Here is a 16,738-nt window from a genome sequence, read left to right as displayed (position 1 = left end):
GCCAAACTTGGCCCTCCAGCTGTTTTGGGACTACAATTCCCATCATCCCTGACCACTGGTCCTGTTAGCTAGGGATGATGGGAGTTGTAGTCCCAAAACAGCTGGAGGGCCAAGTTTGGCCATGCCTGAGCTTAGGGATTCTGCATATTATTATTATTATTATTATTATTATTATTATTTATTATATTGTTATAAATAAATAGCAAACAACAGTGGCACACAATAGCTATGCAGAAACACAACAGCAGCTCCCTCCCATCGATTGGGACTAGCAGGACAAAGCAACCCAATCAGTTGCAGTTTCTTCTAGAGTGCCGTTCGGTGGCCATATATATCCTTAATCAGTGTAACATCACAAATTGCATCAGGCTAGAGTCTGCATGCATGCTTTGCTTTTCTACTACAGCAATTTGTAGGACAGCAGGTTTCAGAATGAACAACGTCCTTTTGTAAAATCAGGACCCTATGACTATAATATGATACATCCGACCTAATTAGAAATATAGCATGATTTACTTGATGTAAGGCATGGTGAACCGGAGAATGAATGATCAGTTTCATAAAACGTTTTGCATAGTAATCATGAGGGATGGAGGAATCAGAGAAAGAAATATGTCAAAGTAAGATATTCTAATGTAACTACAAATTATACTTACTTTGTGAGACCCTTACTAGCTCAGTCACACTGAAAACGCCTGATGTGACAAAACTGTCTTGGAAGCCCAAATGTCCTACAAAACACAAGAAAATTATAGATGTGATTAATTTTAAGCACTTAATGACAGTATTCTTAAATACTTCACTATCTGTTTAATGTGAATGAAATTGAATATTTAATTTTCCACTTATCACTAATTGCTGTTTAGGTAGGCAGATATATGGTTAGAGTTTAGGAAAGTTAATATGACAGATTAACAGGGAGAATTGTATATATTAAAGCATCACAGCTGGAAATCTGAAACAAAAGAAGCTCATTTTAATAAACAGTTACCTCAGATGACCCTAAAGACTTAACAATTGAAATTAAAATACTGTACCTAGGAATCAGATGGGACAGCTAAGTTCTTTAATCGTTTTAAACATTATTCTTTAAAGAAACATCTGATCAGGATTATCTACTCATTCATTCAAACAAAACAAGATTTAAAGATGTACTCTTCTTTTCTGAGGTTACATTAGGGAAATCTTAAAATAGCAGCTGTTAAAAAATCTTGAAAATGAATGCTTTTCACATAAAAAGAAAAAAAAACTCTTTAAAATGAGCTTTTCAAAACAGAAACCAAATCTTTGCATAAGAAAGCTTTAACTCTAATCCTCTGAATTTCTTTAAGAGACAAGGCGTATGCTTGCTTGCCGGTTTCATTTGTGTAAGGGATATTTTATATCAAAATGTTATTACACTTCCCATAACAGTATTTCCCCTTTTCTATGAAAACATGTCTATCACCAAATGTTAATTTAATTTTCTGGGTATAATCAATTACAAAACAAGAAGCCTTCAAACTGCAAATCGGGTAACAAGGAATTCTGCTGAACCAGATACTATAGTTCATACAGTACATATCAGGACTTCAATTAGAGGTCTGTGGCTGATAGGGCAGCCTGACCTATTGCTTTTGAAATCAGGGTCAAAGAAATCTGAGGATAAAGGGATTATTAAAAGAACTGTAAAGTTGTTCTTGTCCATAGGATAAGTGGCATACATTTTAAGGTTGTTCTAATTAAGATTACCAAGTCTAACACACACACACACACACACACACACACACACGTATATTATTTAATGTAATATAAAGCTTTGCTATGCCCAGACATACTAAATTCCTTCAGCTTCAGTTTCATTGATTTCATTTCCAAATTACCGAAAATACTTTTTATTTATTTAAGTTCTTGCATAATATAACTCCCCCCCACAAAAAACCCATATGCACACACTTTTATATTTATTTTGCCTGCAAGGTTTAATTGAACTCGAATGATTTATTTTGATTTATCAAAAATTAAAATTGCAGGTCCATTACTGTTAAAGTGTTTCAGTATTGATATAGCATTATTAGAAGCAGCCTTTGTACATTCTCCATTCAAGCAACACATTCAAGTTGATTTCCCAATAAATAATGTAGGGCTGGAAGCACATTTCTTCAGCCCACTGGCACCAGCAGAATCCTGAATCTGCCAGCATTATTTTCGTTTCTATAACCCAGGTTTATAGCGTTTGAGCAAACAGTAAGAACCAGGTGTTATTAGCTAACATTTCTCCTAGATAGGTACCCAGCTAACCTGAATGGCAGAGTATCAAGCTCAGAACACAAAATCAATGCAGGCTTTACAATTGTGAACCGCATTCACAAATACATAAATTACTTCCCAGTGTAAGGCATGTGCATGCTCACAAACTCATAGGAAATGTTTGCATCCACAAGCACTACTGAATGTAAGCCTTACGTATATTCTCATCAATAAGGATTATAGGAAATTGTATAGAATAGCCATGGAAAGATGTGCATAATAACCAGCAATTATGCACATTCACCATGGTCATTCTGCACATTCTCTACAGCAGGGGTAGGCAACCTAAGGCCCGTGGTCTGGATGCGGTCCAATTGCCTTCTCAATCCGGCCCATGGACGGTCCGGGAATCAGCATGTTTTTACATGAGTAGAATGTGTCCTTTTATGGACTTCCGGTCGGTGCCAGCGCTTAATGGCGGTCCTAGCTCCGAGCTCCGGAGAAGGACTGCTTCGCAAGTTCGGGTCTTACCTGCTACGGCAAGCGGGGGACCCCTAAAATCCCAGGCGCTGAAGCCTGAGAACAAGGAGACTCGGTGGGCACCTTTGCGCCCCCCGGTACCGTGAAAGCGACACCGGGAGCGAGCGCGGTGCTGAGAGTCGCTACCCAGCCTGCGAAGTGAAGCCGCGTCGCCATTAGCGGAGAGCGCCGATTCCTTCCTGAAAACAAAATTTGGACTGAATTCCCGTGAGTAAGATTTGAAAAATAACTGGGACCCTATAAATTTTAAAATTTGAACTAAAAACGGGGGAGATCTAAACAAAGGAAGTCTGCCTCCCCCCGACTGCATGAAAGTGAAAGCAACGGAGCTCCAAACCTGCATCCGTTTAAACCAGCTCTTTAATCAGCTAAACCGGACATTTGAACCTTTGATCTCCCCTCCAGCTAGCAGGGCAGAGGGGAGGTGAATTGGACTAATAATTGCATGACCTACTGGAAGTTAAAAATCTCTGCCGTCTCACCCAGCTGAAAGCATGAAACGGTCTGCCTTTTCTTTTAGCACACTGAACTGACTTTTCCCTGTAAAGTGATATCTTGATACAAAGTTCCCACAGTGTCTGGCTACTCTGTAGCATAAGAAGAAATAATACAAACTGGATAACTGTGGCAGCTTAAAGCTACAAGCTTTTTAGTAATATTGATTTGGACTGTGTTAAGCTCCTGTTTTGTATTCTGGACAATCTCCCCTGCTTTTTGTACTCGGAACATTGCTTTATGGCCATTTTGACTTGCTCCCTCTAGAGGATAAAGTAAAGTTTGCCACAGCTTGACAGTGGAACTTTCCAAGGGAGAAAATTCCCGTGGGAAGTGACCTTGACATGAGCGGCCCACAAGAAGAGATAGTCACAAGAGCTAAAACCAAGCACCATCAGCAACAACAACAGCTGCAGCAACAACAGGCAAAGAAAAGAGGATCAATTTCAGGCCCAACAACTGGAGCAGCAGGAACAACAGGACAAGACAAAGGGACAGCCGCCTCTATGGAAGCTGTGACAGATGCGCTGCTTAAGATTCACCAAACTTTGGAGTCTTTAACAAAACAGACCTCAGAGAACACACTAAAATTAGCAGAAATTTCAGTAAGATTAAACCAGAATACAGAATCTATAAATAAACTGGTCGAGGAAAATGCCACTACGCGTCAAATTGCGGAAGATGCCAAGGCTACGGCGGGAGAGACACAGGAGAAATTAGAGCCGATTGCCAAGAAGGTCTATGAGCATGACTCAACTTTGGCCTTGTGGGACTTACAGAGGAAAGAGAGAAACTTAAAATTAAGACTGATCCCGGAGAACGAAAGAGACAACCTTGTGGAATATCTGACACGGGAGTTTGTGGACTGCTGGGACCTTGAGGAAGACGAATTCAAAATTACGACTGCTTTTAGATTGGGAAAAAAGCTAGACAGAAAGACCCCGAGAGACTGTTTGATTACATTCAGATCCAAGGAGGAAAGAGACAAAATATTAAGACTACACTTTGAAAAGGCCTTGCAAATTGGAAATTCAACTGCACAGTTCTTCAAAGACATCCCAAAACATATTTTGGATTTAAGAAACTTCTACAAGGACCTAGCTCTCTTGCTAAAGAAAAATTCCATCCGTTTCAGGTGGGAGTTCCCACAAGGACTGTCATTTGACTACAAGTTAAAGAAGGTAAAAATAAAGACAATTCAAGATAAAGAAAAATTTCTGGCAAGATATCAGGAGGAGCTACAGAAGGGGATTGTGGACGTACTTGGAGAACAGAGGAGAGCACTGGAGATCCTGAGTCTCTCGACTGGACAAAAACCACCACCATCAGAAGAAGAGCAACAACTTGGAGCTGTTGGAGGAGCCTTAGAAAAATAACAAGATGGCTCTGCAATTCCTTAGTTGGAATTGTAATGGACTCAATGTGCCTTTGAGGAGAAGACAAGTATTTCACATATTGAACAGAGAACAAATGGACTTGATATGTTTACAAGAAACCCACATAACCAGAGCCCACAGGAGACTACTTATAAATAAAAGGCTAGGACAAGAATTTATTTCATCAGACAAGGTCAAGAAGAGAGGAGTTGTAATATATGTGAAGGAAAAATGGGCTCCAAAAATGATATTTAAGGATGAACAAGGGAGATATTTGGCAGTGGAGATACAAGTTCAAGGAGAAAAATTTTTAGTGGTTGGAATTTATGCACCAAATGAAGGCAAATCTGACTTCTTTAAGAGACTTCATGAAACTCTCACTGACTATTTGGATTACAATATGATAATCATGGGAGACATGAATGGTGTGGTCTCCACCAACATGGACAAGGCACAAAGACTAACAGTCAGTAAAGAAGGGAGACTCCCTAAGACTTTTTTCGAAATGACAGAAAATATGGACTTGATAGACATATGGAGAACAAGGAACCCTCTGGAGAGAGAGGGAACCTTCTTCTCCCAAGCAATGATGACCTGGACCAGAATTGATCAAATTTGGGTTACTGGTGGAATGGCTCCAAAGATCAAGAAAGTGGAAATCTGCCCAAAAACTTGCTCCGACCATAACGCCGTGAAGATGGAGATGAAACTTACAACAACTGGTCAATTCAGATGGAGAATGAATGACACCCTCTTTCGGGACAAGGAGATTCTTACGAAGGCCCAAAAGACTTTAAAAGACTATTTCGAAATAAATCTGAGGACCGACGTGGAGAAAAGAGTGATCTGGGATGCATGTAAAGCGGTTATGAGAGGATTCTTGATTCAACAAAATTCAATAAAGAGGAAAAAACAAAATGAGAAAAAAGAGAAGATATTGGAAATGATAAAGGAAGGAGAGAGAAAATTAAGAACAAAACCAAAATCTCAGGACATCTTAAGAGAGATCAAGTTATATCAAACACAATATATGGAATTGATGAACCAAGAGATTGAATGGAAGATAAAGCAAATGAAGCAAAAGACCTTTGAATCAGCAAATAAATGTGGCAAACTTTTGGCATGGCAATTGAAGAAAAGGCAGAAACTAAATACAGTCACAAGCCTAGAGGTGGATGGAAAGAATATAACTAAACCTAATGAAATTAGAAACTGCTTTTTAAGTTATTTCAAAAAACTCTACACTCAAGGCCCGCAAAATGAAGAAGATATAGACAAATTCCTTGGAAAATATGGATTACAAAACATCTCTCATCAAAGCAAGATGGAGTTGAACCAGAGAATCTCAGAACAGGAGATAGAGGCTGCTATTCAGAACATGCAATTGGGCAAATCTCCGGGACCAGATGGATTGACTTCCAGATACTACAAATCGTTGAAGGAATGGCTAATTCAACCACTAAGAGAAGTGTGCAACGAGATCCTTGAGGGAAAAAGGGCCCCTGAATCGTGGCAAGAGGCATATATTTCACTCATACCAAAGTCAGAGACTGAAAAGACCCAACTTAAGAACTACCGCCCAATATCACTCCTCAATGTGGATTACAAAATTTTTGCAGACATTTTGGCAAAAAGATTTAAAAGAGTATTGATGGAGAAGATTCATAAGGACCAAGCAGGGTTTCTCCCCAAAAGACACCTGGCAGACAATGTAAGGAATGTAATAGACATTCTGGAAAAGCTAGAGGTGAATATAAACACTAAAGCAGTACTGATTTTTGTGGACGCGGAGAAGGCCTTTGACAACATTTCTTGGAGTTTTATGAGAAAGAACCTTCATGGGATGGGGGTAGGCCAGGGTTTTGAGAATGGTATGGCTGCAATATATTCTGAACAAAAAGCTAAACTGATTGTAAATAATGTTATGACGGAGGAACTTAAGATAGAAAAAGGAACACGACAGGGGTGCCCGATTTCCCCATTACTTTTTATTTCAGTTCTGGAGGTGTTGCTGAACATGATAAGAAATGACCAGGAGGTTAAAGGTGTGCAGGTCGGAGCTAAACATTACAAGTTAAGAGCGTTTGCAGATGACCTGGTATTGACTTTGCAAGAGCCAAACACTAGTACAAAAAAGGTTTTAGAAATAATACAACAGTTTGGACTTCCGGTCGGTGCCAGCGCTTAATGGCGGTCCTAGCTCCGAGCTCCGGAGAAGGACTGCTTCGCAAGTTCGGGTCTTACCCGCTACGGCAAGCGGGGGACCCCTAAAATCCCAGGCGCTGAAGCCTGAGAACAAGGAGACTCGGTGGGCACCTTTGCGCCCCCCGGTACCGTGAAAGAGCCTTTTTAAAGGCTACGGATCGACATCGGGAGTGAGCGCGGTGCTGAGAGTCGCTACCCAGCCTGCGAAGTGAAGCCGCGTCGCCATAAGCGGAGAGCGCCGATTCCTTCCTGAAAAGAAAATCTGGACTGAATCCCCGTGAGTAAGAGCTGAAATATAATCGGGACTTTTCAAATTTTAAAAATTGGGCTAAAAACGGGGGAGATCTAAACAAAGGAAGTCTGCCTCCCCCCGACTGCATGAAAGTGAAAGCAACGGAGCTCTAAACCTGCATCCGTTTAAACCAGCTCTTTGATCAGCTTAACCGGACATTCCGACCCTTTGATCTCCCCTCTAGCTAGCAGGGCAGAGGGGAGGTGAATTTGAGCAATAACTGCAAGATTTGTTGGAAGTAAAAAACCTCTGCTGTCTCACTTATTTGAAAGCATGAAACGGTCTGCCTTCTTAGTACACTGAACTGACTTTTTCCTGTGAAGTGATACTCTGATACAAAGTTTCCACAGTGCCTGGCTACTGTACAATACAACAAGAAGTAGCATAAATAGGGCAACTGTGGCAATTTGAAGCAACAAGCTTTTAGACTTTTGACTGGGTTAATCTCCCTTTTTATATTTTGGACATTTGGGACAGTCTCCTTTGTCTCTATACTTGGAAACTTTGCTCTATGGCCATTTTGATTTGCTCCCTCTAGAGGACAAAGTGAAGCCCGGCACGGCCTAAGACAGTGGAATTTTCCAAGGGAGAATAAATCCCGTGGGAACTGACCTTGACATGAGTGGCACACAAGAAGAGATAGTCACAAGGGCCAAGACCAAGCAACAACAACAACAACAGCTGCAACAGTTACAGGCAAAGAAAAGAGGCTCAATTTCAGGCGCAACAGTTGGATCAACAGGAACAACAGCATCAACAGGACAAGACAAAGGAGCAGCCGTCTCTATGGAAGCTGTGACAGATGCCTTGCTTAAGATAAACCAAACTCTGGAGTCTCTGACAAAACAGACTTCAGAGAATACACTAAAATTAGCAGAAATTTCAGCAAGATTAAACCAGAATACAGAATCTATAAATAAATTGGTGGAGGAAAACGCCACTACGCGTCAAATTGCGGAAGACGCCAAAGCTACTGCGGGAGAGACACAGGAGAAATTAGAGCCGATCGCCAAGAAGGTTTATGAGCATGATGCAACCTTGGCCTTGTGGGAGCTACAGAGGAAAGAGAGAAATTTAAAAATAAGATTGATCCCGGAGAATGAAGGAGACAACCTTGTGGAATACTTGACACAGGAGTTTGTGGATTGTTGGGAACTCCAGGAAGACGAATTCAAAATTACGACTGCCTTTAGATTGGGTAAGAAGCAAAACAGAAAGACTCCGAGAGACTGCTTGATTACACTCAGATCCAAGGAGGAAAGAGACAAAATATTGGGACTACACTTTGAAAAGGCCTTGCAGATTGGAAACTCAGCTGCACAGATCTTTAAAGACATCCCAAAATATTTTCTGGACTTAAGAAACTTCTACAAGGACTTAGCCCTTTTATTAAAGAAAAACGCTATTCGTTTCAGGTGGGAATTCCCACAAGGGCTGTCATTTGACTTTAAGGGAAACAAGGTGAAAATAAAGACAATTCAAGATAAAGACAAATTTTTGGCAAGATACCAGGAGGACTTACAGAAGGGGACTGTTGACGTACTTGCAGAACAGAGGAGAGCATTGGATATCTTGAATCTCTCGTTTGGACAAAAACCACTACCATCAGAAGAAGAGCAACAACTTGGAGCTGTTGGAGGAGCCTTAGAAAAATAACAAGATGGCTCTGCAATTCCTCAGTTGGAATTGTAATGGGCTCAATGGGCCTTTGAAGAGAAGACAAGTATTTCATATATTGAATAGAGAACAATTGGACTTGATATGCTTACAAGAAACTCACATAACCAGAGCCCACAGGAGATTACTTTCAAATAAAAGGCTAGGACAAGAATTTATTTCATCAGACAAGGTTAAGAAGAGAGGAGTTGTAATATATGTGAAGGAGAAATGGGCTCCAAAAATGATATTCAAAGATGAACAAGGGAGATATCTGGCTGTGGAGATACAAGTACAAGGAGAAAAATTCTTAGTTGTTGGAATTTATGCACCAAATGAAGGCAAATCCGACTTCTTTAAGAGACTTCATGAAACTTTGATGGACTATCTGGACTACAATATGATAATTATGGGAGACATGAATGGCGTGGTCTCCACTAATATGGACAAGGCACAAAGACTTACAGTCACCAAGGAAGGGAGACTCCCTAAGACTTTTTTCGAAATGACTGAAAATATGGACTTGATAGATATCTGGAGAACAAGGAACCCTCTGGAGAGAGAGGGAACCTTTTTCTCCCAAGCAATGATGACCTGGACCAGAATCGATCAAATCTGGGTTACTAGTGGAATGGCTCCGAAGATCAAGAAAGTGGAAATCTGCCCAAAAACTTGCTCCGACCATAACGCCGTGAAGATGGAGATGAAACTCACAATAACTGGTCAATTTAGATGGAGAATGAATGACACCCTCTTTCGAGATAAGGAGATTCTCACGAAGGCCCAAAAGACCCTAAAAGACTATTTTGAAATAAATTTGAGGACCGACGTGGAGAAAAGAGTGATCTGGGACGCAAGTAAAGCGGTGATGAGAGGATTTTTGATTCAACAAAACTCAATAAAGAGGAAAAAACAAAATGAGAAAAAAGAGAAGATTCTGGAAATGATAAAGGAAGGAGAGAGGAAATTAAGAACAAAACCAAAGTCTCAGGACATTTTAAGAGAGATTAAATTATACCAAACACAATATATGGAATTGATGAACCAAGAGATTGAATGGAAGATAAGGCAAATGAAGCAAAAGACTTTTGAATCAGCAAATAAATGTGGCAAACTTTTGGCATGGCAATTGAAGAAAAGGCAGAAACTAAATACAGTTACAAGCCTAGAGGTGGATGGAAAGAACATATCCAAACCCAATGAAATTAGAAATTGCTTTTTAAGCTATTTTAAAAAACTTTATACCCAAGGCCCGCAAAATGAAGAAGATATAGACAAATTCCTCGGAAAATATGGACTACAAAACATCTCTCATCAAAGTAAGATGGACTTGAACCAGAGAATCTCAGAACAAGAGATAGAGGCTGCCATTCAGAATATGCAACTGGGCAAATCTCCAGGACCAGATGGACTGACTTCCAGATACTACAAATCGCTGAAGGAATGGTTGACTCAACCATTAAGAGAAGTTTGTAACGAGATCCTTGAGGGAAAAAAGGCACCTGAATCGTGGAAAGAGGCATATATTTCACTCATACCAAAGTCAGAGACTGAAAAGACCCAACTCAAGAACTACCGCCCAATATCCCTGCTTAATGTGGATTACAAAATTTTTGCAGACATTTTGGCAAAAAGATTTAAAAGAGTTTTGATGGAGAAGATCCATAAAGACCAAGCAGGCTTTCTCCCTAAAAGACACCTAGCAGATAATGTAAGGAATGTAATAGATATTTTGGAGAAGTTAGAGGTGAATATAAACACCAAGGCAGTATTGATCTTTGTGGATGCGGAGAAGGCCTTTGATAATATCTCTTGGAGTTTTATGAGGAAGAATCTTCATGGGATGGGGGTAGGTCAGGGCTTTGAGAATGGTATGGCTGCAATATACTCTGAACAAAAAGCCAAACTGATTGTAAACAATGTTGTGACTGAGGAACTTAAGATAGAAAAAGGAACACGACAGGGGTGCCCGATTTCCCCATTACTTTTTATTTCAGTTCTGGAGGTGTTGCTGAATATGATAAGAAATGACCAGCAGGTCAAAGGTGTGCAGGTCGGAGCTAAACATTATAAGTTAAGAGCGTTCGCAGATGACCTAGTATTGACTTTGCAAGAGCCAAACACTAGTACGAAAAGGGTTTTAGAAATAATACAACAGTTTGGCCAGGTAGCTGGATTTAAGTTGAACAAGCAAAAAACCAAAGTTTTAGGGAAAAACCTAACAGATATGGAAAAGGAGAAATTTCAAGAGGAAACAGGTTTGACTGTGGTCAAGAAGGTAAAATACCTAGGGGTTTATTTAACATCTAAAAATCAGAATTTGTATAAGGACAACTATGAAAAATGCTGGTCAGAAATCAAGAAAGACTTAGAAATATGGTCAAATTTGAAACTGTCAATGTTAGGCCGAATTGCAGTAATTAAAATGAATGTATTGCCTAGAATGTTATTTTTGTTTCAGACCTTGCAGATTATTGATAAGATGGAATGTTTTAAGAGGTGGCACAAAGATATCTCGAAATTTGTCTGGCAGGGCAAAAAGCCCCGAATTAAATTTAAAATATTGACAGATGTTAAGGAAAGAGGGGGTTTTGCCCTGCCGGACCTAAAATTGTACTATGAGGCAGCAGCTTTTTGCTGGCTCAAAGAATGGATGCTCCTCGAGAACACGGACATCTTGGATCTGGAAGGTTTCAATAACACTTTTGGTTGGCATGCATATCTTTGGTATGGTAAAGTTAACAGTGCCTTTAAAAATCACATTGTCAGAAAAGCATTGTTTAATGTTTGGATAAGATATAAAGATTTATTGGAAAACAAAACCCCTAGATGGGTGTCGCCAGTGGAGGCTAAAGCAGTGAAGAAACTCAATATGGAGGTCGGATGGCCGAAGTATTGGGAAATTTTAGAACAGGATGGAGATAAGTTCAAACTACAAAGTCAGGAGAAATTGAAGCATAAAGTAGAAAATTGGTTCCAATACCGCCAAATAATGGAATTTTTTAAACAGGACAGGAAAGTCGGTTTCCAGGTGGAAAAATCAAAATTAGAAACTGAACTGTTAGAACCCAACACTAAGAATTTATCTAGAATGTACAACTTGTTGTTGAAATGGAACACACAGGATGAAACAGTTAAATCGGCAATGATTAAGTGGGCTCAGGATGTTGGACACAATATTATGTCAGCTGACTGGGAATGGTTATGGAACACCGGTATAAAATTTACGGCATGTAATGCCTTAAAGGAAAATATTATGAAAATGGTATACAGGTGGTACATGACCCCAGTCAAGCTGGCAAAAATCTATCATTTGCCCGATAACAAATGTTGGAAGTGTAAAGAGACTGAAGGTACCTTTTATCACCTTTGGTGGACATGCCCGAAGATTAAGGCCTTCTGGGAAACGATCTATAATGAAATGAAAAAGGTACTTAAATGTACCTTTCCTAAAAAACCAGAGGCCTTTCTCTTGGGCATTGTCGGCCAACTGGTGACAAAGAAAGATAGAGCTTTTTTCATGTATGCCACAACAGCAGCAAGAATACTCATCGCAAAGTATTGGAAGACACAAGATTTACCCACTTTGGAAGAATGGCAGATGAAAGTGATGGACTATATGACACTGGCCGAGATGACAGGCAGAATCCGTGACCAACGAAAAGAGACGGTGGAAGAAGAATGGAGAAAATTTAAAAGCTACCTTAAGGACTACTATAAACTTAATGAATGCTAAAATGTCGTGGTTTTCAGAGACAAAGGGGTACAGGGATATAAGGTTAGACTATAAAAGAGGACTAAGATGATTGAGATTGGAAAGTAACAATTGGGAGTTGCTAGTTGAACTACGGACATTGGGATGCAGAGAGGGGGGGTATGGGGAAGTCCAAGAAAAGAGGTTTATGAAAATATGTTTGAAACTATACGTGTATGTTTGTCATTTTTAATGTTTGTTTGTTTTTCTTAAAAATGTTGCAAAACCAATAAAAATTTTATAAAAAAAAAAAAAAAAAAAAAAAAATAGAAATAATACAACAGTTTGGCCAGGTAGCTGGATTTAAGTTGAACAAGCAAAAAACTAAAGTTTTAGGGAAAAACTTAACAGATATGGAAAAGGAGAAATTTCAAGAGGAAACAGGTTTGATTGTGGTAAAGAAGGTGAAATACCTAGGGGTTTATTTAACATCTAAAAATCTGAATTTGTACAAGGACAATTATGAAAAATGTTGGTCAGAAATTAAAAAAGATCTAGAAATATGGTCAAATTTGAAACTGTCAATGCTAGGCCGAATCGCTGTGATTAAAATGAATGTGTTGCCTAGAATGCTCTTTTTGTTTCAGACCTTGCAGATTCTTGACAAGATGGAATGCTTCAAGAGGTGGCAGAAAGATATTTCGAAATTTGTCTGGCAGGGCAAAAAGCCCAGAATTAAATTCAAAATATTAACAGATGCCAAAGAAAGAGGGGGTTTTGCCCTGCCGGACTTAAAATTGTACTACGAGGCAGCAGCTTTCTGCTGGCTGAAAGAATGGATGCTCCTCGAGAACACTGATATCTTGGATCTGGAAGGTTTTAACAATGCTTTTGGTTGGCATGCATATCTTTGGTATGATAAAGTAAACAGCGCTTTTAAAAATCACATTGTTAGGAAAGCATTGATTAATGTTTGGATAAGATACAAAGATCTATTGGAAAACAAAACCCCTAGATGGGTGTCACCAGTGGAGGCCAAAGCAGTGAAGAGACTCAATACGGAGGCCGGATGGCCGAAGTATTGGGAAATCTTAGAACAGGAGGGAGACAAGTTCAGACTACAAAGTCAGGAGAAATTGAAGCATAAAGTTGGAAATTGGTTTCAATACCGTCAAATAATGGAATTTTTTAAACAGGACAGGAAAATTGGTTTCCAGGTGGAGAAATCAAAATTAGAAACTGAACTGTTAGAACCCAATACTAAGATTCTATCTAGAATGTATAACTTGCTGTTGAAATGGAACACACAGGATGAAACAGTAAAATCTGCTATGATTAAATGGGCTCAGGATGTTGGACATAACATCATGTCAGCTGACTGGGAATGGTTATGGAACACCGGTATTAAATTTACGGCATGTAATGCCTTAAAGGAAAACATTATGAAAATGGTATACAGGTGGTACATGACCCCAGTCAAGCTGGCAAAAATTTATCATTTGCCTGACAATAAATGTTGGAAGTGTAAAGAGACTGAAGGTACTTTTTATCACCTTTGGTGGACATGCCCGAAGATTAAGGCCTTCTGGGAAATGATCTATAATGAAATGAAAAAGGTACTTAAATGTACCTTCCCTAAAAAGCCAGAGGCCTTCCTTTTGGGCATTGTCGGCCAATTGGTGACAAAGAAGGATAGAACTTTTTTTATGTATGCTACAACAGCGGCAAGAATACTCATCGCAAAGTACTGGAAGACACAAGATTTACCCACTCTGGAAGAATGGCAGATGAAAGTGATGGACTATATGGCATTGGCTGAGATGACAGGCAGAATCCGTGACCAACGAAAAGAGACGGTGGAAGAAGACTGGAGAAAATTTAAAAGTTATCTGAAGGACTATTATAAACTTAATGAATGTTAAAATGTCGTGGTTTTCAGACACAAGGGGGTACAGGGGTATATGGTTAGAAGATTGAAAAGGACTAAGTTGACAGAGAATTGAAAGTAATAATTGGGAGTTGCTAGTTGAGGTATGGACATTGGGATGCAGAGAGGGGGGGTATGGGGAAGTCCAGGAAAAGTGGTCTATAAGAAAATATGTATGAAACTATGCGTGTTTGTTTGTCTTTTTCATTGTCTGTTTGTCTTTTTAAAATGTTGTAAAACCAATAAAAATTTTATATAAAAAAAAAAAGAATGTGTCCTTTTATTTAAAATGCATCTCTGGGTTACTTTAAATGCATCTCTGGGTTATTTGTGGGGCATAGGAATTCATTCATTCTTTTTCCCCAAAATATAGCCCAGCCTACCACATGGTCTGAGGGATCGTGGACCGGCCCACGGCTGAAAAAGGTTGCTGACCCCTGCTCTACAGTTTAGCTATTTAGAGTAAAAGGTATAGTGTGCTGTCCTTTTAATGAAGACGCTCAAAGCTGCTAACAAAACATACGAAACAAGATAAGAAGAAGCCAGTCATTAAAAACAGGTTCATACATAAGAACCACAGCTGCCCAAAACAGCATTAAAATGCAAGCACACACACACACAGAGAGAAACTGACTTGATGAATAAACTCTTACAAAATGAGACTTTTAATATTTGTTGCACAAGTTGTAAATACTGCTTTTCTGTACTGGAAAGTAATGCCAGCATTGAAAATCCTTGCCATGTAGAGTATCTTACTATACAGAGACATCTTAAAATCTTAAAATAGTAGTGATCAATTAGAACTTCAAGCCTATTATCTTAACCAAATGCCTGATTAGAAGGAAAAGCCTTCCCTACTCTAATTGCAACTTGATTCCTCTTGGTTTTATCCCCTACCTAGATAATCCTCTGTTTCACAAACAATGTCAAGCAAGTAACTTCTAATAATACTTACAAAATAGGTGTCTATGATACTTGTTACAGGGGCACCTGAAAAAGTTGCTGAAAAGATTTCTGATCTATCAAGCAGTACACCTACTAACTTAAGTATTAGCCATAAGTTTTGATGTGACAGTGAAGCTGGAAAAGATTTGAAATGCAATGAAATGATTAAATTTGGATAATAATGTATGAAGTACATGTCTGGTGTCTTTCAGATATTCAGATACATTGTAAACTATCAATGGAAGGGGATACATTCTGGGACTTTATGCTGATGATGTTGCTTTATGTACACAGACCCAGTTGATGCTGGAAGGTTACTGAGTATAGAATCGGAGACCTTTTTCAATGTCTCTGGACAAAAATGGGAAGTATTGTTATTTCATACTTCCCCACAATTTTCCAAAATATTACAAATCCCAGTAACTAGAAAAAGCTCCAGATATTGCAACTAAACTAATGCTTGTTTCAAAATTATTATTTTTATTTCAGATGTTACCAGTTTGGATCCCACCTGCCCATATGTTCCAGTGGGGAAGAAAACAAACTCATATTTCAGACAGACAGACAGACAGACAGACAGACAGACAGACAGACCGACCATGCATTTAAAAATATTTGCTGTACCTTCACCCAACTGTTGGAGGATGGGGGCTCCAAAATCTAAACAGCTATTACAATGCATGTCAACTCAGCAGCATGACAGACCTAATGTCTGGCAACAAAAACTCAATGGAACATTTGAAAACTTAGAAATAGATGGTGTTCCTCTAAAAGTAATACCTTTTAAAAAAAAATCCTCTCTTTGCACTGGCTTACAAATCTGTTCACACTTACAACTTTGAACATTTGGACAAAATAGGCGAAGGTTCTGGTTTCAGGCCTCTCACCTATTATTTCATTACAATTCCACTCTGTTTTCAAAAATAAATATAGTGTCTATACTACAGACATATGGAAATAAAAATAATGTTTCTATTGGAATTTATATTTACAAAGATGAATGACTGCTTACCTTTAATAAGATGCAATTTAAATTGGAAAATATTGAAATAATAATGGCTATTAGGCTACCAATTAAGGTCATTAATGACATATGAAGAAATAATAGTCAAAAAAAAATATAATAGCAAATATATTAACATCATCTTTGTATAAATATATTACAGAGATTGAGTTTTGTCCTCAGCAAAATTTGAGAAGTTTGTAGGAACTGAATTAAGATTTAGAAGTTGAAATAGAGGCATGGAACAGAAAGTGGACAAAAGTGCCATACAAATCCATTTTGGCAACAATGAAAGAAAGAGCCCTTAACCAGAGAAAGAGCCCTAGACGCCTAGCCTATATAAAACTGGACAGTTCTCCTATGTGTTGTAGAGGAT

General features: G+C 38.9%; 1 protein-coding gene across 18 annotated transcripts in view; it reads right to left on the bottom strand.

Annotated features, from left to right (window-relative positions):
* NFIA (nuclear factor I A) overlaps window positions 1-16,738 on the bottom strand; it is a 443,145-nt gene that overhangs the window by 104,793 nt on the left and 321,614 nt on the right. For all 18 annotated transcript variants that reach the window (XM_083510331.1, XM_083510336.1, XM_083510327.1 and 15 more), the window contains exon 4: window positions 657-731. In XM_083510331.1, coding sequence (XP_083366457.1) covers window positions 657-731 — 75 coding nt within the window. The remainder of the gene's footprint in view (window positions 1-656; window positions 732-16,738) is intronic.

This window comes from Podarcis liolepis (genome assembly GCF_965112155.1).
Source record: "Podarcis liolepis genome assembly, chromosome: 6".
Taxonomy (NCBI): domain Eukaryota; kingdom Metazoa; phylum Chordata; class Lepidosauria; order Squamata; family Lacertidae; genus Podarcis; species Podarcis liolepis.
Note: the sequence above shows the minus strand (reverse complement) of the source record. Positions and strands in the feature narration are given on the sequence as shown.